Source organism: Heptranchias perlo, chromosome 16 (assembly GCF_035084215.1).
Source record: "Heptranchias perlo isolate sHepPer1 chromosome 16, sHepPer1.hap1, whole genome shotgun sequence".
NCBI classification, from domain to species: domain Eukaryota; kingdom Metazoa; phylum Chordata; class Chondrichthyes; order Hexanchiformes; family Hexanchidae; genus Heptranchias; species Heptranchias perlo.
Genome location: NC_090340.1, coordinates 20,883,193 through 20,907,238, shown reverse-complemented (window position 1 = coordinate 20,907,238; position 24,046 = coordinate 20,883,193). Strand labels below are relative to the sequence as shown.

Below are 24,046 nucleotides of genomic sequence, written 5' to 3'. Positions count from 1 at the left end.
GGACTCCTCCATCGCCTGCGCTATTGTGGACAATGCGCGCGGCACCTCTGCCAGCACCTCAGCAATTAGCTGGTGGCCCTCGACGACTCTCCTTTTCTCTGGTGGCCCCCTGGGTTCAGCATCTGGGTCCGGCTGAGCAGAGCCTGGAGATGAGTGCTCCCTCCGTCGCGGACCCTCCGCGGCTGCCCCTGCCACCAGGGTCTGCTCATGCTCACTCGTGCGCAGTGACTCACCAAGTGCTACCCCAACTAGTTGGCGAGGGGGACCCACCGAGGTGCGTGTCTCTGCGCTGGTGGATGGTTGGCTCTGATGTGACGATGCACCCTCAGAGACCGCCATGTCCTCTGAGGAATCGCCCTCCATGCTCGCTTGATCCAAAGACGCACCTGCAAGAGAACAGAGGGCACTTTGAGGCATGTGGACCAACTTGACAGTGCGCCTGATGGCAGGTGATGATACGGTCACTCGCGATCATGGGTGTTGAGTGTCAGCTTTCCCTTACCGCCCATTTCGGCAGCGACACACTCGCCATCGGCCACCGACAGGCAATGTCGCGTGCGGGCGAGGTCGAGCGCCTCCACCTCTGCGTCGGTGAGCTCCACCACTTGCGGCGGCCCACCTCCGGTGCGTGCCCTTTCGCGGTTGTTCTTGCTCCTCTTCTCCTGTGAAGGCAAAACACAGATGTGTGAGTGGGTGCGTCTTGCATCGTGAGACGCATCGAGCATCGGTGTGGTTGGGTTGAGCGTGGCGCGGAACGGATGGGAGGAAGTGTGGGCCACGTGCCCATCCCATTGCATGGGGATTGGGGTGTGTGGTAGTGTTCGGGTGGGGTCAGGGACGGTGGGTACTTGCGTGCACGGCGAGGATGGTGAATGAGTGGCTGTGAGGATTGCTGATGGAGCGCAGTGGTGGCTGTGCAGGAGGGGGTTGTGATCTGCTTGGCGTGATGGTGGGGACGGGATGTGGGAGGGTGCGTTGGTGTACTCACCTTGCCAGACCTAGTCAGGTCATTGAAGCGCTTGCGGCACTGCTCCCAAGTCCTTGGGGTGTTGCCCCTGCTGCTCACCTCCGCCGCCACCTCTGCCCATGCCTTCCTGGTTGCGGCGGCAGGGAACTTGCGCCCATCCTCAGGGAAGAGTGTTTCCCTCCTCCTCCTCACGCCCTCCAGCATCAGCTGCAGTGCCAGATCTGAAAAACGGGGCGCAGCCTTTCCCCTTGGTTGAGCCATTCTCCCAGACCTCTTGCTTGCAGCAGGAGGGGCTTTGGGAGACTGCCCCTTTAACTGGAGCTCCTACATCGCGTCGACGGTACTGCGCATGCGCAGCCGGCCGGCACGCAGCTGGGGAGCGCAGAACCCGGAAGCAGGCCTTAATGGGTCCAATTATCCCGCGATCGCGTGGGGGACGCGAACAATTACCCGTCCGCGTTTTCGACGCTCCCGGAGGACCACCCGCTGGGAACCCGCAGGCCTGCTAAATTCGAGCCCCTTATTTTTAAACTGTGTCCCCTAGTTCTAGTCTCTCCCACAAGGGGAAACATCCTCTCAGCATCTACCCCTTCTAGTCCCCTCAAGATCTTATATGTTTCAATAAGATCACCTCTCATTCTTCTAAACTCCAATGCATACAGGAGTTTACATAATGACATTGAAATTGTTCCAGTACTGTAAATTCCAGTATTTTGCAATATAAATGGTATATATTTTGCAGCATCGGAGACTGATATGTGTAGTCTTTTCATTTAAAGCAGTTCTGGACAGTACATTCTATTGTCAGCATAGCTCAATGGTAACACTCCTGTCTCTGATTCATGGTGGTTTTAAGTTCAAGACCCACTCCAGGACACTTTAAACAGTACTGTTGGAGGATATGTTAAACCAATGCCTTGTCAGGAGGCTATAAAAGATCTTGTGTGATTATTCAAGAGAGTGGATTCTCCTGGTATACAATTCAACATTAACAGATGAACTTATTATTTTCTGCTGTATTTACTTACATGATTACTTTTCAAAAGTAATACATTGGTTATGAAGCACCTGGAAATCCTAAAAAGTCGCTATATGAATACAACTTCTTGATTCAGAATCCTGTGTCTATGTGAGATTTATCTGAGCAGCTCGGCCCAGGTGATCGACTCTCTCGGCTCCAGGCAGCTTCACGTTGCTCGAGCCGAGTGTGTGTGAGTTTGAGGTGGTCGGAACCCGATTGCGCGCTGCACCGCTCCGGCCGGGAGACACAGAGTGTGACACCCGGGCTCAAGATGGCGGAGGCGGTTGCGCGGCAACGGGTGTGACGGCGCCAGGACCCGAGATGTTTCTGGTTAATTACAGCAGCAGCTCGGAGGAGGAGGAAGGTCCGGCTGGAGCGGGGCCGGGGGTCGGACCGGATGGAGGTGTTTCCAGTGGGGCTGAGTGAGTAAATGAGACACTTGTTGCAGAAACCGGGATTACTGCAGGTGAGAGCCGGTGTCCGACGGCAGGAGCTTCCCCCACAGCCCCCCGTCCATCACCCCCCCCACAGCCCCCCGTCCGTCACCCCCCCCACAGCCCGTCCATCACCCCCCCCCACAGCCCCCCGTCCATCACCCCCCCCACAGCCCCCCGTCCATCACCCCCCCCACAGCCCGTCCATCACCCCCCCCCACAGCCCCCCGTCCATCACCCCCCCACAGCCCGTCCATCACCCCCCCCACAGCCCCCCGTCCATCACCCCCCCCCACAGCCCCCCCCCCACAGCCCCCCGTCCATCACCCCCCCGTCCATCACCCCCCCCCCCACAGCCCCCCGTCCATCACCCCCCCCACAGCCCCCCGTCCATCACCCCCCCCACAGCCCCCCGTCCATCACCCCCCCCCACAGCCCCCCGTCCATCACCCCCCCCACAGCCCCCCGTCCATCACCCCCCCCCCACAGCCCCCCGTCCATCACCCCCCCCCCCACAGCCCCCCGTCCATCACCCCCCCCCCCACAGCCCCCCGTCCATCACCCCCCCCCCACAGCCCCCCGTCCATCACCCCCCCCCCACAGCCTCCCGTCCATCACCCCCCCCCACAGCCCCCCGTCCATCACCCCCCCCCCACAGCCCCCCGTCCATCACCCCCCCCCCACAGCCCCCCGTCCATCACCCCCCGCCACAGCCCCCCGTCCATCACCCCCCCCACAGCCCCCCGTCCATCACCCCCCCCCACAGCCCCCCGTCCATCACCCCCCCCCACAGCCCCCCGACCGTCACCCCCCCCCCCACAGCCCCCCGTCCGTCACCCCCCCCCCCAGCCCCCCGTCCATCACCCCCCCCACAGCCCATCCATCACCCCCCCCCCACAGCCCCCCGTCCATCACCCCCCCCCCACAGCCCCCCGTCCATCACCCCCCCCCCCCACAGCCCCCCGTCCATCACCCCCCCCCCCACAGCCCCCCGTCCATCACCCCCCCCCCCCACAGCCCCCCGTCCATCACCCCCCCCCCACAGCCCCCCGTCCATCACCCCCCCCCCACAGCCCCCCGTCCATCACCCCCCCCCCACAGCCCCCCGTCCATCACCCCCCCCCCACAGCCCCCCGTCCATCACCCCCCCCCCACAGCCCCCCGTCCATCACCCCCCCCCCACAGCCCCCCGTCCATCACCCCCCCCCCACAGCCCCCCGTCCATCACCCCCCCCCCACAGCCCCCCGTCCATCACCCCCCCCCCCCACAGCCCCCCGTCCATCACCCCCCCCCCCACAGCCCCCCGTCCATCACCCCCCCCCCCACAGCCCCCCGTCCATCACCCCCCCCCCCACAGCCCCCCGTCCATCACCCCCCCCCCCACAGCCCCCCGTCCATCACCCCCCCCCCACAGCCCCCCGTCCATCACCCCCCCCCCACAGCCCCCCGTCCATCACCCCCCCCGCCACAGCCCCCCGTCCATCACCCCCCGCCACAGCCCCCCGTCCATCACCCCCCCCACAGCCCCCCGTCCATCACCCCCCCCACAGCCCCCCGTCCATCACCCCCCCCACAGCCCCCCGTCCATCACCCCCCCCACAGCCCCCCGTCCATCACCCCCCCCACAGCCCCCCGTCCATCACCCCCCCCACAGCCCCCCGTCCATCACCCCCCCCACAGCCCCCCGTCCATCACCCCCCCCACAGCCCCCCGTCCATCACCCCCCCCACAGCCCCCCGTCCATCACCCCCCCCACAGCCCCCCGTCCATCACCCCCCCCACAGCCCCCCGTCCATCACCCCCCCCACAGCCCCCCGTCCATCACCCCCCCCCCACAGCCCGCCGTCTATCACCCCCCCCCCCACAGCCCCCCGTCCATCACCCCCCCCACAGCCCCCCGTCCATCACCCCGCCCCCACAGCCCCCCGTCCATCACCCCGCCCCCACAGCCCCCCGTCCATCACCCCCCCCCCCCACAGCCCCCCGTCCATCACCCCCCCCCACAGCCCCCCGTCCATCACCCCCCCCCACAGCCCCCCGTCCATCACCCCCCCCCCACAGCCCCCCGTCCATCACCCCCCCCCACAGCCCCCCGTCCATCACCCCCCCCCACAGCCCCCCGTCCATCACCCCCCCCCACAGCCCCCCGTCCATCACCCCCCCCCACAGCCCCCCGTCCATCACCCCCCCCCCCCACAGCCCCCCGTCCATCGCCCCCCCCCACAGCCCCCCGTCCATCGCCGCCCCCCGTCCATCGCCGCCCCCCGTCCATCGCCGCCCCCCGTCCATCGCCGCCCCCCGTCCATCGCCGCCCCCCCCCACAACCCCCCGTCCATCGCCCCCCCCCCGCAGCCCCCCGTCCATCGCCCCCCCCCCCCCCCACAACCCCCCGTCCATCGCCCCCCGTCCATCACCCCCCCACACAGCCCCCCGTCCATCATCCCCCCGTCCATCAACCCCCCCCCCCCCCACAGCCCCCCGTCCATCGCCCCCCCCCCCCCACAGCCCCCCGTCCATCGCCCCCCCCCCCCACAACCCCCCGTCCATCGCCCCCCCCCCCCACAACCCCCCGTCCATCACCCCCCCACACAGCCCCCCGTCCATCATCCCCCCGTCCATCAACCCCCCCCCCCCACAGCCCCCCGTCCATCACCTCCCTCCCCCCCCCCCCCCCGATCCCTGTCCACCCTCCTTTTCCCCCCACCCCCTCAGCCCCCTGTCCAGCCCTATCCAGGATCCTCCCCCCTTGCCCTATTCTTGTCTGTTTCCCCCCCCCCCTTCCTGGGCCCTCTGTCTGGACCCCCCCCACACACAAGACCCTGATGTGTTAATCTTGCTTGGGATGTTGAATGACATCTATACCACACCTGTCCACCTCTCTAAAACCAGCTCTGAGCTTGTCAAAATGTATAGAGTAACAGACCAGCCATAAGCACAATCTTTTGGAATTAACAGTTTAAGTTTCTGTGTGCTGTCAACCTTCCAGAGATCATACGGAACTCTCATTACCTGGTACCTTTGTGGTGTATATGGTGTGCTGGATAGCACTCAGGCCTGACAGGAATGTCCTGATGTTAGACAACTGCTGGGGATGACAGACTACAGCTGGGATCTCATCTACAGGAGAAAGCATTTCAGCAATGGTCCAGTGTGTGCAAAAAAAGTACTTGTGTAGCATGAACGTAAACTTGTGTTTATGAGAGGGTAAGAGAAGAGAGATGTAGCCTCTGCAGTCAAGTCTGCTGTGCTCAAAGTTACTTGGATGTGTAGCATAAACATTGTATTCAGTTCTTAAATATTCTCAGTTTCTATGGATAATAAACGCGACTCGTTATTGTATTTTAGTGCATCCGGTTGTATCTTTGCATTCTGTTAAAAACATCAATATGCTGCAGTAAACTCTGCACCCCCCCACCAATCTTCTGGAGAGACAGAGATAGAGATAGAGACCACAATTTGGGAAGCACGTGAAAGGGAGGGAGAGAAAGAAACTGAAGGAAATACAGAATGGGAGAGAAGCAAAGAGATGCAATTTAAAAAAAAATACTGTAGAAGCAAGCAGCCAATTTTCATTTGAATCCTCTAGCTGGATTTTGATTAGCATAGTACTGTGCTGTACTGGAGCTGTTGTACGGCAACTCCCAGCCATAATGATTTGTTTTTATCTGGTGATGCACAGAGTGAAATCCCAGCGCTTGCCTGTCCCAGAGAGTGTAATGGGGATGTTCAAGGACTTGGAAGAGGATCCAGACGACAGTGGTAAACACGATGGTCGCATACGCGGCTTTCCGCACCAGCGAGGAAACTGGTCAACACTTGTGTACTTGGAATGTGAGTCACTGATCTTAAACTTCAGCAAATTTGGACACTGAATTACTGTTAAGGAAAGAAAGAACTTGGATTTATATAGTGTATTGTCATATCCTTGGGTTGTCCCAAGGTGCTTCACAGCCAATGACTTGCCTTTGAAGTGTAATCACTGTATTTATGAAAGTCAATTTGCAAACAGCAGGATCCCACAAACAGAAATGAAATGTATCACCAGTTTCTTTTTGCTAGTGTTGATTGACAAAGGAGTTTTGGCTAGGCCAAGGAGAGATTACATTTTGGTATATATTTTTGTTAGTGGGACCTGTAAACAAACTGATCATGGACCCCTGCACATTGGATAACAGTACCTTTCACAGCTGAAGGAAGACTGATTTGTTATTGAAATGGTCCTCGGGTGTCTGCCATCACCCACAAAGCAAAATCTTCTACAGAATGAGAGTTTACTGTGGTCATGGCTAGGCATGTTGTAATGATGCACTCTGGTGGTATTAATATGCAGATGCGATAGAGGTAGCGTCAGAGGTAATGCTGTAAATAAATGATTACTATTTCAATTTCTCTGTAATAACTTCATACTCTTCAATATCCCGAATCGAGTCCTTCATTAACTATTACATTTTGAGCAGCCACCTAATATGACCAGTAGAGTTTACATGTTTTCCCTAAGTTATTTTCCCTAAAATTATCAGGCTTTTAAAGAACCTAAGTTTAGAAAGGATTATCAGATTTTAAAGTATTGGAATGCCAGAGATGTGAGATATATACTTCCTGGTTGTACACAAAAATTTGGTAATGTTATAACCTCCGACAGCCCATAATCATGCTTAACCAAATCAAATTAAAACTACATTAATCACTGATCGATAAAACTGGTGAGTCATAATAGTTTTGTAAAATAAAGGCAAGATTTTTTTTAAATACATGTATTATAATTTTTGTAATGAAATGCTGGTTGCAATGTTTTGGGACATTTCTGCATTATATTTTTGTATGATTGCAGATATGCAGGGTGAACATATTTTAGAAATAAACAGAAGCTGTCTTTCCAGGAAGAAAGAATTGACATTTATATAACACCTTTTATGTCCCAGGTATGCCCCAAATCGCATAAAATGTAGTCACAGTTGTAAAGTAGGGAAGCACTGCAGCTAATTTGCGTACAGCAAGGTCCCACAAACAGCAATGAGATAAGTGACCAGATAATCTGTTTTGGTGGTGGAGGCTGAAGAATAAATGTTGGCCAGGACACCAGGCTATCACTCCAGAATATCACTCCTCTGATATTCTTTAAATAGTGCCATGGGATCTTTTATGTGGACCAGAGAAGGCAGATGGGGCCTTAGCTTAGCTTAGCGTGTCATCCGTAAAACGGCACCTCCAACAGTGCAGCACTGAAATGTCTGCCTAGATTATGTGCTCAAGTATCTGCAATGGGGCTTGAAGCTACGACCTTCTGACTCAGAGGCGAGAGTGCTACCTCTGAACCAAGGCTGACACTTAATTGACTGGCTGACATACTAAACTTCAAATTGGAGACTGGAGCCCTGCTCCCTATAAGATGCAGGCAGGTACTTTAATCTGTAGATTAGCCAGGATTCAGAAACTTGTATCTTGGCTAAACTAATTCTTGGTTTTTCAAAGGACAATTCTATTTGTAGGCTCTAGGGCTTGCTAAGTAGATATGGGAATGGTTTCAAGTATCATAGTAGGTACAGCACAGGAGGAGGCCATTCGGCCCATTAGCCTGTGCTGGCTCTTTGACAGAGCTATCCAATTAGTCCCAGTCCCCCGCTATTTCCCCACAGCCCTGTAAATTTTTTCCGTTCAAGTATTTATCCAATTTCCTTTTGAAAGTTACTAATAAATCTGCTTCCACCACCCATTCAAGCAGTACATTCCAGACCATTACAACTCGCATATAAAAAAAAGTTTCCTCATGTCGCCTCTGGCTCTTTTGCTGATCACCTTAAATCTCTGGTTATCGACCCGTCTGCCACTGGAAACAGTTTCTCCTTATTTACTCTGTCAAAACCGTTCATGATTTTGAACACCTCTATCAAATCTCCCCTTAACCTTCTCTGTTGTAAGGAGAACAACCCCAGCTTCTCCAGTCTCTCCACATAACTGAAGTCCCTCTTCCCTGGCATCATTCTAGTAAATCTCTTCTGCACCCTCTCTAAGGCCTTGACATCCTTCCTGAAGTGTGGTGCCCAGAATTGAACACACTATTCCAGCTGAGGCCTAACCTGTGTTTTAAAAAGGTTTAGCATAACTTCCTTGCTTTTGTACTGCATGCCTCTATTAATAAAGTCCAGGATCCCATATGCTTTTTTAACAGCCTTCTCAACTTGTCCTGCCACCTTCAATGATTTGTGTATGTGCACCCCCAGGTCTTTCTGTTCCTGCACCCCTTTTAAAATTGTGCCATTTAGGTTTTATTGCCTCCTCATTCTTCCTACCAAAATGCATCACTTCACACTTCTCTGCATTAAATTTCATCTGCCATGCGTCTACCCATTTCATCAGTCTGTCTATGTCCTCTTGAATCTGTTACTATCTTTCCACATTGTTTACTAAATTTCAGAATTTAGTGACATCTGCAAACTTTGAAATTATACCCAATTCCAGGTCATTAATATATATCAAAAAGAGCAGTGGTCCTAATACTGACACCTGGGAACACGACTCTATGCTTCCCTCCAGTCTGCAAAACAACCATTCACCTCTGCTGTCGCTCTCTGCTTTCTGACCCTTAGCCAATTTTCTATCCATGCTGCCACTGTCCCTTTAATCCCATGGACTTTAATTTTGCTAACAAGTCTATTATGTGGTACTTTATCAAATGCCTTTTGAAAGTCCATATACACATCATCAACCACACTACCCTCATCAACCATCTCTGTTACTTCATCAAAGAACACAATCAAGTTAGTCTAACACAATTTTCCTTTAACAAATCTGTGCTGACTTTCATTTATTAGCCCATACTTTTCCAAGTGCCAATTTATTTTTTCCCAGATTATTATCTCTCAAAGTTTCCCCACCATCAACGTTAGGCTGACTAGCCTGTAATTGCCGGGTTTATCCCTCTCCCACTTTTTGAACAGGGGTGTAACATTTGCAATCCTCCAGCACCATCCCCATATCTAAGGAGGATTGGAAGATTGTGGTCAGAGCCGCTGCAATTTCTATCCCACCTGGACCGGGTGACTTTTCTACTTTGAGTACTGCCAACCTTTTAAGTACCTACTTTATTTTTATCCTATCCAATATCGCTACTACTTCCTCCTTTACTGCTATAATGGCAGCATCCTCTTCTCTAGTGACGATGGATGCGAAGTATTCATTTAGTGCCTCAGCTATGCCCTCTGCCTCCACAAAAAGATCTCCTTTTTTGTCCCTAATCGGTCCCAAGCTTCCTTTGACTATCCTTTTACTATTTATATGTTTATAAAAGACTTTTGGGTTCCCTTTTATGTTAGTCACTAATCTATTCTCATACTCTCTTTGCCCCTCTTATTCCCTTTTTTAGATCTCCTCTGTACTTTCTGAATTCAGCCTGGTTCTCTATTATGTTATGAACCTTACATTCGTCATAAGCCTCCTTTTTATGTTTCATTTTAATCTCTATATCTTTAGTCATCCAGGGAGCTCTAGCTTTGGATGCCCTTCCTTTCCCCCTTGTAGGAATGTGTCTACTCTGTACCCAAACCAAGTCTTCCTTGAAGGCCTCCCATTGATCAATTACTGTTTTGCCTACCAATTTTTGATTCCAGTCCGCCTGGGCAAAATCCCTTTTTAACTCACTGGAATTTGCTCTCCGCCAGTTAAGCATTTTCACATTCGATTTGTTCCTTGTCCTTTTCCATAACTATTCTAAACCTAATAATATTATGATCACTGTTCCCCAAATGCTCCCCAAGGTATGTAAGATTACAGATGAAAGTATTATGGCATGCATAAGGGTACATGTTTATGGGACGCTGTTACTTTGTGGAATTTGCTGTTTTTTTTGCTATGAGCACAAGTCAAAAATTTTGGGAGAAAGCCCAAACTATGATATATGCTTTGAAAAATAACTGTGGGTTGTAAGTTGATCAGAACCCAAAGTAATTAACCAAACATTGTCCTACATGTGAGTTCACAATATTGCAACGTGCCTGGGAATGTTCTGGCTCTCACTTAAGGTGTCAAGCACCCCCTGTAGGTCACACGATAAAGGGAGATTTTACAAATAAATTATGTACAAGTTGAATATTACTGGGGAGGCGTCACTGTCTGTTCCAAGGCCAAGGACCTGCTGTTTAGTTTGTATAAGCAGATTATTCTCAGTAAGGCCTCTTTATGGCTGTTTATGTTGCTGCTGTCTCATTTTAGCCACTAGTGGGCGCTGTAACGAATGTCTGTTGAAATAGGTTAAGTTGCACCAAATTCCAACTGAATCTTTTTATAGTTAAAGGGGCAGGAAAGGACCTGTTTATAGAAGAACACGACTGTCTTTTCAGAAATTATTTTTTATTAAAGGTCAATTTTATCATTACCTTGGAGCCCCTTGAGGAAGATCTTCCTCCCTCTTGGGCAGCTTGGATGATCTCAGTTATAGAGAGTGCTCTTTTGTGTCTCCATTGGAAACAGAGAGATGCGCAACTTTAAAATTGACCTGTGGACTGTTGCAGGGTGGCCCAAATGTTAGTTTTCTCCACGATTGCCTTGAGAGAAAGAGAACCTATTTGAAGGACTCGGTGGCAGCAATAAAATTTAATGTTTTAAAATAAGTTGAAGAAATTTCGGGTAGGGCAGTAATTTTTCTTTTGAACCAAAAGTACTGCTCCTAGTCTTTCCTTCCCCTTCAACAAAATGGATCAAATCTTGTACAAATGTTCAGTGTGTCTTGGTCAGCAATGTGCTCAATATCTTTTCAAGTCCACTCAGGTAATTCCAGTGAGACTGTCGTAAGAGCATTACTGTCATAAGCAGGGAGTTATATTCTTGCTGTGATCTTCTATGACATTGGAATGTCTTCAGCTAGGAAAAAAAAATCTTGGCTCCTCGAGTCAAAACTGCCTTGTGTTGTAATATATGTTCGGTTTTTGCACAGGAATGTAATAAAATTTTGAGCGAGGAAGTTAATTACAGCATAATAGTAATTACCGCATGATCTGACTCTGTCAGTGAAAGATTAATAGTATCAGTACTCCAAGTGTTCTGATAGGTCATACGGTGGTGGCTGATTTTCCAACGCAATGGCTTCGTGGTCTTGCAGTCAGGAAAGGGACCGTGCACAAAGCCCAGATGCTGCCCTGCAGGGAGAGACAAACCCATCTCGCACAGCTCCCAGTACCTGGCCCAAGATTGCGAATTGCAAATGTCTTGAGAATGGAAGATGCCGTGGGAAGGGTGTAAAACAAAAAATAAAATTACATTCTCAAACAAATGAAGGAGGAAGAGGCCAATGTTTCAAAAATGATCTGTGCTTGAGTTTTCATTGTGTGAATTAATGACTTGAGAGCAGTTGCCCATGAATAATTTTGATCCTACTATTTTAAAACTGATTGTAGTTAAACTAATTTGTGTGATAGCGCATGTGACTGATGCAAACCCACAAGTGTGACTGAGAAGCTGGTGCATGTAACATATTTTCTGAAGGCTGCAAGGTATAAGTCTGCATTCTGTACTCTACTTTTGAAATCCATATAAACCTGGCTTCCATCAGATTACCCTGAAGAGGAGTTTGTGGAACTTATTGATCTGCTGCTGACCCACCTGCAGGCACACAGGCTGCCTATGGCTCGGATAGCGGAGTTCCATATCAGCCTGTCACAGACTGTGGTGCTGCGCTATCATTGGATAAGCATCTTTGTGGAGTCCCTAAAGGAAAAGATGACCTCCTTTGACAGGTACGATTGAAGTTACTGTGCTGTTGGTTCAAAACATACCTACCTGAGGCAATGAATGAATTTTATTTGTGGTTTAGTAGTTATGACTGATTATTAATACGACAACATATCTATATTAGCTAATGTGTTTAAAATAATGTTTGGGAGCATTTTGTTATTTTTAAGATTTTTTTTTGTTTGAACAGTTCCTCCTCGTGTGTTTTCCCCTTTTTCATCTCTTCCTTTATAACTGCAGTAGAAGTGATTTCCACATGATTAGAATTTTGTTATAACAATGTATGAATCTCTAAATGATATTCAAATGGGCAAATACTGCATCGAGAAAATAACTTGCATGTATATAGCGCCTTTCATGACCTTGGGTCGCTCCAAAGTGCTTTACAGCAAAATGAAGTACTTTTGATGTGTTGTCACCCTTGTAATGTAGCTCAAATAACAATGCATGGAATTTCTCCATCACACTGCAGGTTTTACTGCGTTTCAGATAAAGTGAAGATCTACAGTAATCAAGAGAAGACAAGGTACAGTTTCTCCTTTTGTAACAGTGGTTTTGACTGCGCCATCCACAAACTATGCTCTCAGGAGCGCCTTAAAACTGTGAAAATCCACAGTAATCTTGGAGATTTTTTAAATAACTCGGCCCTCTCACAGTGATTACAACAGATTTTTTTAAGTCTTTTATTATGGAGAGATATCCTTCTGATAAAATATTCCCTACGGAATTAGAGTTCCAACTCAAGTAAATCCAGTACTTCTGAGACTAGCTCTGTTTTCCTCTGAGAAATGCATTCACCACATTTGTTCTGTTATTAAACTTCAGGTGACCATTGACTTACACAGCACTCTTAAAGCATCCTGGCATAAGATGCAATGGACTGTCAGTGACCAAATCTACTCCTGTTATGAGGGGCAGGGACTTCTTTGTAATGAGATTAAAATACATAATAAAATAAATCTCCCCATGCTCGTTAGTAGTCTTTTCTTTTTCAGGCACAGATAATTCTGACTGTACTCATTGTTCTCGGTTTGAAAATGCCCCATTATTTAACTCCAAGCTGTTGAAGAAACTCCTAATACTAAATCGTTTGTATCAAACCATTAAGCTGAGGTGTTTGCACTTGGACAATGTTAATGGGAATGCTTAAATGCTAATAGTTACCCTTGACTATAGTCCTGATGCACTGTAATCTTTAAACATACCATTTGGGGTGTTCTTGTTATTAGAGAAACCATTTCTTGGATTGAACCATAGAGGTACACCTGGTGGCTATGCCTCTTGTTAAGCATTCCACAGTGATACTGGCAGTCAGATTTTTACAGTTAAAAATTTGTCATCGAGTGAATTTTGTTTGTGTTCCATGTATGTACCTGAGTGAAGGATGACACATTCGTCTGTAATTCACCATGCAAAATGACCCAGGCATCCTATGAGACAAATACTGAAGGACAAGGCTGTTGTAGATCCTTATTCTGGAATGTTCCTGGAAGATCATCAGATTGTAATGGTGCCAGCTAACTGTGATTTTACTGAAATAGGGCTTTCACTATCCCAGTGTTCATATTATAAGACTGTGTCCTGGTTCAGAGATTCAGATGATGCCGCAAATCACAAGAGCTAAGCTCAATGTAAGCTAGTTGAATGTGCAGTTATCCACAAGACTGTGAAGTATGCTGGGAGAATCTGGTGGTTATGATCTCTCGGGTGATGGGAGTGCAATAGAAGCTATGGGCCAATCCTTTCGCATGACAGGAATGGCCAGTAATGCAAGGTTTTTCTTTATGATCTGTGCCAGCAGTTAATTGTGCAGGCTCCACATATCTTGTTTCATGAGGTTACAAAGGTTATTTCTAATTGTTACACAGGACTTTCCTTGGCCTAGAGGTTTCAGCTGGCAGCAACTATTTACTGGAACTGGTCAACGAAGTGGATAAATCCATGGAGGAGTTCGATCTGAAAACTTACTATAAGGTTCGACCTCTTTATAATCTGTGCTGTGCCTCTGAGTACATCACCAACTATTGTACAACACACTAACTGCTTTGATGCAAGATTTTTTGTATTTTTAAAACCACACTTCATAATAAGCAGTTTTAATTGCTTTAAAGGGGTGATTTGTACAGCTTACAATGTTGGGATATCTAAAATGTTAATCATTTCTCCTAGTTCCATTTTGCTAAGATCTACCCTCCTGCTCAATATATGGTGCCTTAGAGCAAATAAATAAGTGCACCATCGTGTACTGAGCCTTGGTGTGAATCAGTTGCAAATGTAAGCTTGGACTTTCAATGTGCATTAGTTCCATTACACCAAGGGGACTAGATGGCGTAGTAGGTTTGCACAATATCCTTTCACTTCTGGGATCTGAGTTCACAAGATTGTAAGATAATTATAAAGAAAGGCCATTCAACCAACGTAGTTCACCCATAAAGAAAGATCCTACATTTTCCCCATTGTAGCCCCTAATTGTTACTTAAATGATTCCAGGGTTTTTGCCTCCACTTCTCTAAATGGAAGTAAACAGCAACAACTTGCATTTAAATAGTGACTTTGGAAAACATCCCAAGCTACTTCACAGAAGCATAATCAGACAAAAATTGACAGAGCCAAAGGAGGAGATATTCAAGGTGACTAAAAGCTTGGTCAAAGAGGTAGGTTTTAAAGAGGATCTTAAAGGAGAGGTGGAGAGGCAGATTGTCCATTCTGTGTGTTGATTACTTTATAAGTCTTTAATTTACCTTTCACTAGTTTGAACCTATGTCCTCCAAGTACTGCGCTCGCAGTTTAAAATAATATGCTGCGTTTATCTTTTCCATACCACTAACAGTTTTCTATACCCCCTATAAGATCACCTCTCAGAGTTTGTTTCCAAACTGAAAAGACCAAGTTTCTCTGGTCTTTCCTCATAACTCAGACCTTTTACACTGGGATCAACCTCCTGATTTTTGTCTGCACTATCATAAGAGCATAAGAAATAGGAGCAGGAGTAGGCCAATCGGCCCCTCGAGCCTGCTCCGCCATTCAATAAGATCATGGCTGATCTGATCCTAACCTCAAATCTAAATTCATGTCCAGCACTTGAATCTCTCTCCTGTGTCTCGCGGCAAGAACTGGACACAGTACTCAAGGTGATATCTGACCAGACCACTGAACAGTTTGATCACAACTTCCTCTGACTAATTGTTTATTGTTTTAGCTATGTGGTTGGCTTCTGTTGACCTTGAAATCCAGCCTGACTGATGGAACAAAAGTGCCCTATATCTCCTGGCTGTAAAAGTTAAGTCTCCTTTGTGAATTGAGTTAGGGACATTCTCAGCTAAGTTTCTAGCAGACAGAGGCACATAACATGCACAAAGCACAGATTGGCAATCTCTGATGCCATATGGAAGGAAAATGTCTACAGTGGTGCAGTAGGCATTGCTGCTCTGAGTTTGGAGTTGAGGCATGTTTAGGCAGTGTAAAAGAACTTTACTTTGTATCTGACCATACAGTGCCTGACCTGCAATACTTGATGCTACCACTGTGTGCTCAGAGTGGCAAAATGTTCTTTCCTGATGCCCTCATTTGTTTATAAGCACAAAATATTCACTAAATATACAAAATGAAAAGCCCAGTTGGTTGCCAAATTTTACCGTGGGGATATTGTGTCGCTGTGTCTGCACCAAGTCCCCACACTATATGGCTTGTGCCATGTGGGAACTCCAGGACGCTTCCTGTGTCCTGGACAACCACAGGTGCAGGAAGTGTCGTCAGCTGGAGGAGCTCGAGCTCCGGATTTCAGAGCTTGAGCAGCAGCTGGCGTCACTGCAGTGCATCCGCGAGGCTGAGAGCTACGTGGATAGTACGTTTCGGGAGGTGGTCACCCCACAGCTTGAGAGAGTGCAGGCAGGGAGGGGCTGGTTGACCGCTAGACAGACAAGGAGGATCAGGCAGGTACTGAAGGAGTCCCTTGAGTGCATCTCACTCTCTAATCAGTATTCAGGGATAGAGTTCCTCTGGGGAGTGTAGCCAGAGCCAAGTCCACAGCACCATGGATGGCTCAGCTGTACAGTGGGGGAGGAGAAAGGTCAGGAGAGCAATAGTGATAGGGGATTCGATAGTTAGGGGAGCAGACAGGCGTTTCTGCGGCCGCAGACGTGATTCCAGGATGGTGTGTTGCCTCCCTGTTGCCAGGGTCAAGATGTCACTGAGCGGCTGCAGAACATTCTGGGGGCGGGGGGAGGGTGAACAGCCAGAGGTCGTGGTCCATATCAGTACCAACAACATAGGTCCTGCAGGCAGATTTTTAAGGAGTTAGGAAAGAGATTAATAAGCAGGACCTCAATGGTAGTAATCTCCGGATTACTCCCATTGCCACACGCAAGTGAGTATAGAAATAGGAGGATAGAGCAGATGAATGTGTGGCTGGAGAGATGGTGCAGGAGGGAGGGCTTTAGATTCCTGGGACATTGGGACCAGTTCTGAGGAAGGTGGGACCTGGACGGGTTCCACCTCAATGGAGGTGGGACCAATGTCCTCGCGGGGAAGTTCGCTAGTGCTGTGGGGATGTGGGTTTAATCTAATTTGGCAGGGGGATGGGCACCAGAATGTAGCAATGGAAAGGAGAGACAAGGGGCACAAAGGATCGGGGGAGAAAAATAACATTAGAGCAAGTAATAGTACAGTATTAGGTGGGATCAGACTAAGAGAGTACAAGAAATTCTAAGACTGGTTTGCAGTGCATGTGTGTAACGCACGAAGCATGGTAAACAAGGTTGGTGAGCTGCAGGCGCAAATAACCACGTGGGAATATAATGTTGTGGCGATAACGGAAACCTGGTTCAAAAAAGGGCAGGATTGGGTACTAAATATTCCTGGATACAAGGTGTTCAGGGAAGGAAAGAAAGTGGCAGTATTGGTTAAGGAGAATATTGCAGTACTGGAGAGAGAGGATGTCCTGGAGGGGTCAAGGACAGAATCTTTTTGGTTAGGGTTAAGAGATGAAAGAGATGCCATTACACGACTGGGTGTATTCTATAGGCCACCAACTAGTGGGAAGGATATAGAGGAGCAAATCTGCAGGGAAATTAGAGAGGTGCAAAAGCTATAGAGTATTAGTAACTGGGGACTTCAATTATCGTACTATAGATTGGGATAACAATAATATCAGGGGCAAAGAGGGGAGGAATATTTGAAATGTGTTCAGGATAACTTTCTTAACCAGTACGTTTCTGGCCCAACGAGGAAGGAGGCTGGACTTGGTTCTAGGGAATGAGGCAGGCCAGGGAAAGCAAGTGTCAGTGGGGGAGCATTTAGGGAGCAGCGATCATAGTATCATAAGGTTTAGAATTGCTATGGAAAAGGACCCAGACCACTCTAAAGTAAAAATACTCAATTGGAGGAGGGCCAATTTCAATGGGATGAGAACAGATCTGGCCCGGGTAAATTGGAATCAAAGATTGGCAGGCAAAACTGTAATTGAACAGTGAGCGGCCTTTAAAGAGGAGATGGTTCGGGTACAGTCTAGGCACGTTCCCACGAGGCAGAAAGGTAGGGCCATTAAAGCCAGAGCTCCCTGGATGACAAAAGAGAGAGTGATTAAGATGAAATGGAAAAAAGGGACGTATGACAGATGTCAGGTTGATAACACAAGTGAGAACCAGGCAGAATATAGAAAGTACAGAGGGGAAGTGAAAAAGGAAATAAAAGGAGCAAAGAGAGAGTTTGAGAGTAGACTGGCGGCCAACATAAAAGGGAAACCAAAAGTCTTCTACAGGCATATAAACAGTAAACGGGTAGTAAGAGGAGGGGTGGGGCTGATCAGGGACCATAAAGGAGATATACTCATGGAGGCAGAGGGGATGGCATCTGTCTTTACCAAGGAAGAAGATGCTGCCAGAGTCTCAGTAAAGGAAGATATAGTTGAGATACTGGATGGGCTAAAAATTGATAAAGAGGAGGTACTTGAAAGGCTAACTGTAATTAAAGTAGATAGTTCTGGATGGGATGCATCCTAGGTTGCTGAGGGAAGTAAGGGTGGAAATTGTGGAGGTCCTGGCCATAATCTTCCAAACATTCGTAGATACGGGGCTGGTGCCAGAGGACTGGAGAATTGCAAATGTTACACCCTTGTGCAAAAAAGGGTGTAAGGATAAACCCAGCAACTATAGGCCAGTCAGTTTAACCTCAGTGGTGGGGAAACTTTTAGAAACGATAATCCAGGACAGAATTAACAGGCACTTGGACGAGTGTGGATTGATTAGGGAAAGCCAGCATGGATTTGTTAAAGGCAAATCGTGTTTAACTAACCTGATAGAGTTTTTTGATGAGTTAACAGAAAGGGTAGATGAGGACAGTGCAATTGATGTGTATATGGACTTTCAAAAGGCGCTTAATAAAGTGCCGCATGGTAGGCTTATCATCAAGATTGGAATAAAGGGGGCAGTAGCAACATGGATACAGAATTGGCTAAGTGACAGGGAACAGAGTAGTGGTGAATGGTTGTTTTTCGGACTGGAGGGAGGTGTACAGTGGTGTTCCCCAGGGGTTGGTGCTGGGACCACTGCTTTTCTTGATACGTATTAATGACTTGGACTTGGGTATACAGGGCATAATTTCAAAATTTGCAGATGACACAAAACTTGGAAGGGTAGTAAACAGTGAGGAGGATAGTGATAGACTTCAAGAGGATATAGACAGGCTGGTGGCATGGGCGGACACGTGGCAGGTGAAATTTAATGCAGAAAAATGTGAAGTGATACATTTCGGTAGGAAGAATGAGGTGAGGCAATATAAACTAGAGGGCACAATTCTAAAAGGGGTACAGGAACAGAGCGATCTGGGGGTTTATGTGCACAAATCGTTGAAGGAGGCAGGGCAGGTTGAGAAAGCGGTTAAAAAGCATACGGGATCCTGGGCTTTATAAATAGAGGCATAGAGTACAAAAATATGGAAGTCATAATGAACCTTTATAAAACACTGGTTTGGCCACAACTGGAGTATTGTGTTCAGTTCTGGGCACCGCACTTTAGGAAAGATGTGATGGCCTCAGAGAGGGTGCAGAAGAGATTTACTAGAATGATTCCAGGGATAATGGACTTTAGTTACGTAGATGGACTGGAGAAGCTGGGGTGGTTCTCCTTGGAACAGAGACAGTTGCGAGGAGATTTGCTAGAGGTATTCAAAATCATTATGGGTCTATGATGTGGAGATGCCGGTGATGGACTGGGGTGGACAAATGTAAAGTCAGGTGAGACTCACCTGATGAAGGAGGGAAGCTCCGAAAGCTTGTGATTTCAAATAAAGCTGTTTGACTATAATCTGGTGTTGTAAAACTCCTTACATTATGGGTCTAGACAGAGTAGAGAGAGAGAAACTGTTCCCATTGGCGGAAGGGTCAAGAACCTGAGGACATGGATTTAACGTGATTGGCAAAAGAACCAAAGGTGACATGAGGAAAAACTTTTTTACACAGCGAGTGGTTAAGGTTTGGAATGCACTGCCCGAGGGGGTGATGGAGGCAGATTCAATCATGGCCTTCAAAAGGGAACTGGATAAGTACTTGAAATGAAAAAATATGCAGGGGTATGGGGATAGGGCGGCGGAGTGGGACTAGCTGGATTGCTCTTGCATAGAGCCGGCATAGACTTGATGGGTCGAATGGCCTCCTTCTGTGCTGTAACCTTTCTATGATTATAGAATGTTGTGTCTTTTTTTCAGGTTTGCTTTTGCAGTAACCTCACCCGAATTAATTCATGGGTTTGAAATTCTTACCATATGATTGTTGCTACTTCTGGCAAGGCGATGGTTGCTTATGGCATATGACTGATGTTACAAATATTTTTGGTGGGTTGCTCTGTTTGAGTAAGGTGCACAACAATCTTCTAAAGAATGCAGCAATGAAAAGCAGTTGAGTCTTGCACAACTCAAACCCATCAAATTCAGATTTTCTAGAAAATGTAAAGGAAATTCTGCTTTTAAAGGGTTCGTGGGTAGTGTTGCATACTCTCTTTGATCTGTATAATAACTATCTCTTTAATTTTGACAGAACCCTTCCTTTCACATTAGTGTGGCCTGGTGCTTGGGGGATGCCACTGCTGAACTTGGAAAACACCAACAGGAGCTTCAGGTAGGCACTGAAGTAAAAGAACCTAAAACTATCAAATGTCAAAATTAAATTGTTTGCTGATCTTACCGAGGAGAATTGAGACCACCGTCATAGTGCAATCCAAAGTTTCAGATTACCACAGCAAACTAGTGTTTTTATTTTTGTGGGATTCATAGTCTTAACATTTATTTTTAATGTCAGTTGCTTCTATCTTGATGGGGATTTGATCTTACCAAATAATGAACCTACACTGGAATATATACAAGGTAAATTTTCCTGCTCCTGTGCTCAGGACTATTGGATTGTCAGGGCACAGCAAAAGCAGGAAAATCGGGTGGGGGAGAGAGAGTCTGGGTCAGATCTTCTGTCCATTTAAATTAATGAACAGAAAATCAGACGGGTGCGGCCAGGGGTGTAACCTCCATCCCCACACCATTTTCCTGTATGTGCTGTGCCCAGTTGTTCCAACAGCCTCTGGTACAGCACTAGGAAAATATAACAAAAAAAACAATTTTAGTTTATTTTGAGGGACATCTGACATAGCCATGAAGGTGGGTGACTGAGCTGCTGACATTGCCACTGTGTCCATCCACTACCCTGGCTGTGTAAATCTTTTTAGTGTGAAAATAATTCTAAATTTATTTTGCTAGAACATGGAATGTGCTGTGGTGGTCATGTGATTGAAAAATTACCAGCGGTATTTACAGTTACAAACTGCTACAGCCTAATTCCTATCTGACCTTGATATACTGGAATCCCACTGACGGGGAATGCATGGGTGTGTACTAGGGATAACTTAAACTAGAACTGCAAGTTTTTGATATTTAGAAGTTATTTTTTGTACAAAAAAAAATCAGTGTACAAGGTTTTTCATGCGTGCACTGGGTGTGCTGGATTTTGTAATTTTACTGTCTGAAAATCTTCACATTTGTAAAAGCCTGGCTATGCATGGCCCTGTGTTAATGTGTAGTTTTCAGTGGTGGATGGATGCAAATTCTAAATTGACTGTTTTATTAATATGCATTATTGATGTTAGTCAAATTTATCTTAAATGTTCGGATAGGTTTTCAGCAGGGAAATTGGCGAAAAAATAAGACCAATGTTTTGGCAGGCAATGTTCTTTAACTGGCAAAGTTTGAGGTGATGAATTTATGAGAGCAGCAGAGCCTTTCTCTAGGTAGTACATTGCACTGTCACAGTACTTATTCCTCCCACAAGGTGGGACTAGCTTGCATAACATTGTGACAAGAATTTTGTACAAAGGATAGGTATCTCTTATGAAATGGACTGATAATTTCATACTGTTAGTAGTTCAGTTACGAAAGTTATTGTCACAGAGAGTTCAAGTCCCTTGCCTCACTCAGATTGTGTCAAAAAACATTTCCTCTTTTCCTGAGAGGTCTTTGAATTGCAGAAATCATAGAATTATCGTTAGATTTTTGTTTAAGCAGTGAATGCTGATAACTGGCTTGGAGCACTTGCTCCCTACAAAGTGAGAGAATCGAACAAACCTCTAAGAAATTCACTGGGGGGAGAAGATTTCAGCTTCAGCTACCTATGTCTGTCAAAGTGTCAAGCTTAGTAACTCCAGCAAGCCTTTGTCAGCACTTCCAGTTAAGATGAAATATTCAAATGAATAGCACTGGACAAAAGCATGTTAAGTTCAGGATTATTTTGTAACAGATATCGATGGTGACAGCTCTTTTAATTGTCTGTTATTTTTGTATGACTGGCATCAAGCAACAGACTGAACAATAAATTATATTTTTTGGACAAGACAATTATTTCCAAAAGGCTATCACAGATTCTTCTTGCATTGCTTTTCTTTTCTCACTAATTTTCTCCTCTCCTCTAAAGTCATTGATTGCTGGCTGGGCTATGGTTCCACAGGCACCAGTCACCATCCAGTACTTTGCTCAAATGTCCAGTCTTCATACTTGAGCCTTGATGGTGAGTGCTAGCAAGGTGATCGACTGCATCACACTTGAGGCCGATCCTATCCTCACCTAATGTCTACCCCGCCACATACGCAACAGAAGTTGCTGGATATGGGAACATAGGAACAGCATTAGGCCAGTCAGCCCCTCGAGCCTGTTCCGCCATTCAATTAGATCATGGCTGATATGTATCTCAACTCCATTTAGCCGCCTTGGTTCCATATCCCTTAATACCCTTGCCTAACAAAAATCTATCCATCTCGGTTATGAAATTTTCAGTTGACCCCCAGCCTCAGCAGCTCTTTGAGGGAGAGAGTTCCAGATTTCCACTATCCTTTGTGTGAAGAAGTGCTATCTGACATCACCCCTGAACAGCCTAGCTCTAATTTTAAGGTTATGCCACCTTGTTCTGGACACCCTGACCAGAGGAAATAGATTCTCTCTATCTATCCTATCAACTCCATTAATCGATAATAGTGATGAGAAATGGGACCCATAGCTGATTTACCCCTTCCTACCCCAGAGTGCTGAGACCATTTGTAACAGCCTCACAACTGACTATGCACAAACTTGAGATCGAAACCTGGGATCTTCAAGGTCTGTATGGCTCAGATACTCATTAAGCCTTCCCTGGAGCCTGGTTCTTCCTAAATGTAAATGTAATGGCATTAAATTAAATGATCATTTATATACCCTGTATGCTGTTGATGCTATTTCATCGGACAGCACAAGTGATGATGCTGCTGCTTTGGGTCTGGAGTCTTACCAGTTCCTCCCCGTAGCTATCTCACCCTATAGCTCAAGAGCATGGAACAAGAATAGAGTATTTTCCACATCAAGCCTGCTCCTGCCATGTGTAATCTACCCTGTCATGGACTCCACCACACTTAGTTAATCTACTGAGAGAAAGTTTTTCATAAATACTTCCGGTTACCCAAAGGTTATTGAGCAAACTACAGATACTCTTCTATCATCAGGTCCTGGCTCTTCAATTCATTTGTTGTCCAAAAAATATAAAATCTGTGTAAGTACAATATGTATGAAGCATACAAAATCGAAGAATTAAAATATTTTATCAGCTCTTTATTATACTTCAAAATTTTTAAAAAAATTCCTGTTAACATGTAATGTTAGTGCATCAGATCTGATGTCATCCCCACATTTGATATGTTGCTGTTGTTTGCAGGATATCGTGGATAGATTTGAAAACAGTGCCAGGGCCCTCCGAATGTATGCAGATGAAGTTCGATGCAAAACCGGAAACAAGATTTTCTCCTTTCCCCTGCGATAGCCACAGATGCTCTTTTTTTTTGAGGACTCAACTGGAAGCTATGGCTTGAGCCAGGAGTATGACAGAGCAACCTAGGGAAGAGGCCCCATTCTTTTCCAGCTATCTGCTCCAGTTATGGAGAGACCATGTCACCTTTTGCCTGTAATGGATGCTGCATTGTGGCTAGTTCATCATTGCGATGAACTAATTCTTTGAGAATAAAGACAACCGTACTTTTTAAATGGAAAAGATGTTGAAGTGTGAAAATAGGAGTTTCACTTTAACCCCAAGTCCAGAGAGAAATGGCTTTTAGAATTCTAGTTCCACCCATGTATGTGCAGCAGCAAAACTGCCTCCATGACAGTGGGGTGACTGAGTCTGTTACTAATTTACTACAGGTTTTAATATTGTTTATAAGACCTTCACCACATGGACTGCAGCGGCTCAAGAAGAAGCCACACCGCCACCTTCTCTAGGGCAGCTAGAGATCGGCAATAAATGCTGGCCTGACCAGCGATGCCCATGTCCCGAGAATGAAGTTTTAAAAATACTTCACAAAATAGTTAAGATATTAGACTGGTTTCTATTTTCCTGATTTTTGTTT

General features: G+C 47.1%; 1 protein-coding gene across 1 annotated transcript; it reads left to right on the top strand.

Moving 5' to 3' along the window:
* The first annotated feature begins 2,214 nt into the window (after window positions 1–2,214).
* On the top strand, window positions 2,215–23,691 carry usb1 (U6 snRNA biogenesis 1). The gene is made up of 7 exons (XM_067997760.1): window positions 2,215–2,410; window positions 6,103–6,254; window positions 11,968–12,151; window positions 12,619–12,672; window positions 14,015–14,120; window positions 20,176–20,256; window positions 23,359–23,691. The coding sequence occupies exons 1-7, from the start codon at window positions 2,310–2,312 to the stop codon at window positions 23,461–23,463; spliced, it is 783 nt and encodes a 260-aa protein (XP_067853861.1). The 5' UTR covers window positions 2,215–2,309; the 3' UTR covers window positions 23,464–23,691.
* Window positions 23,692–24,046: the final 355 nt, after the last annotated feature.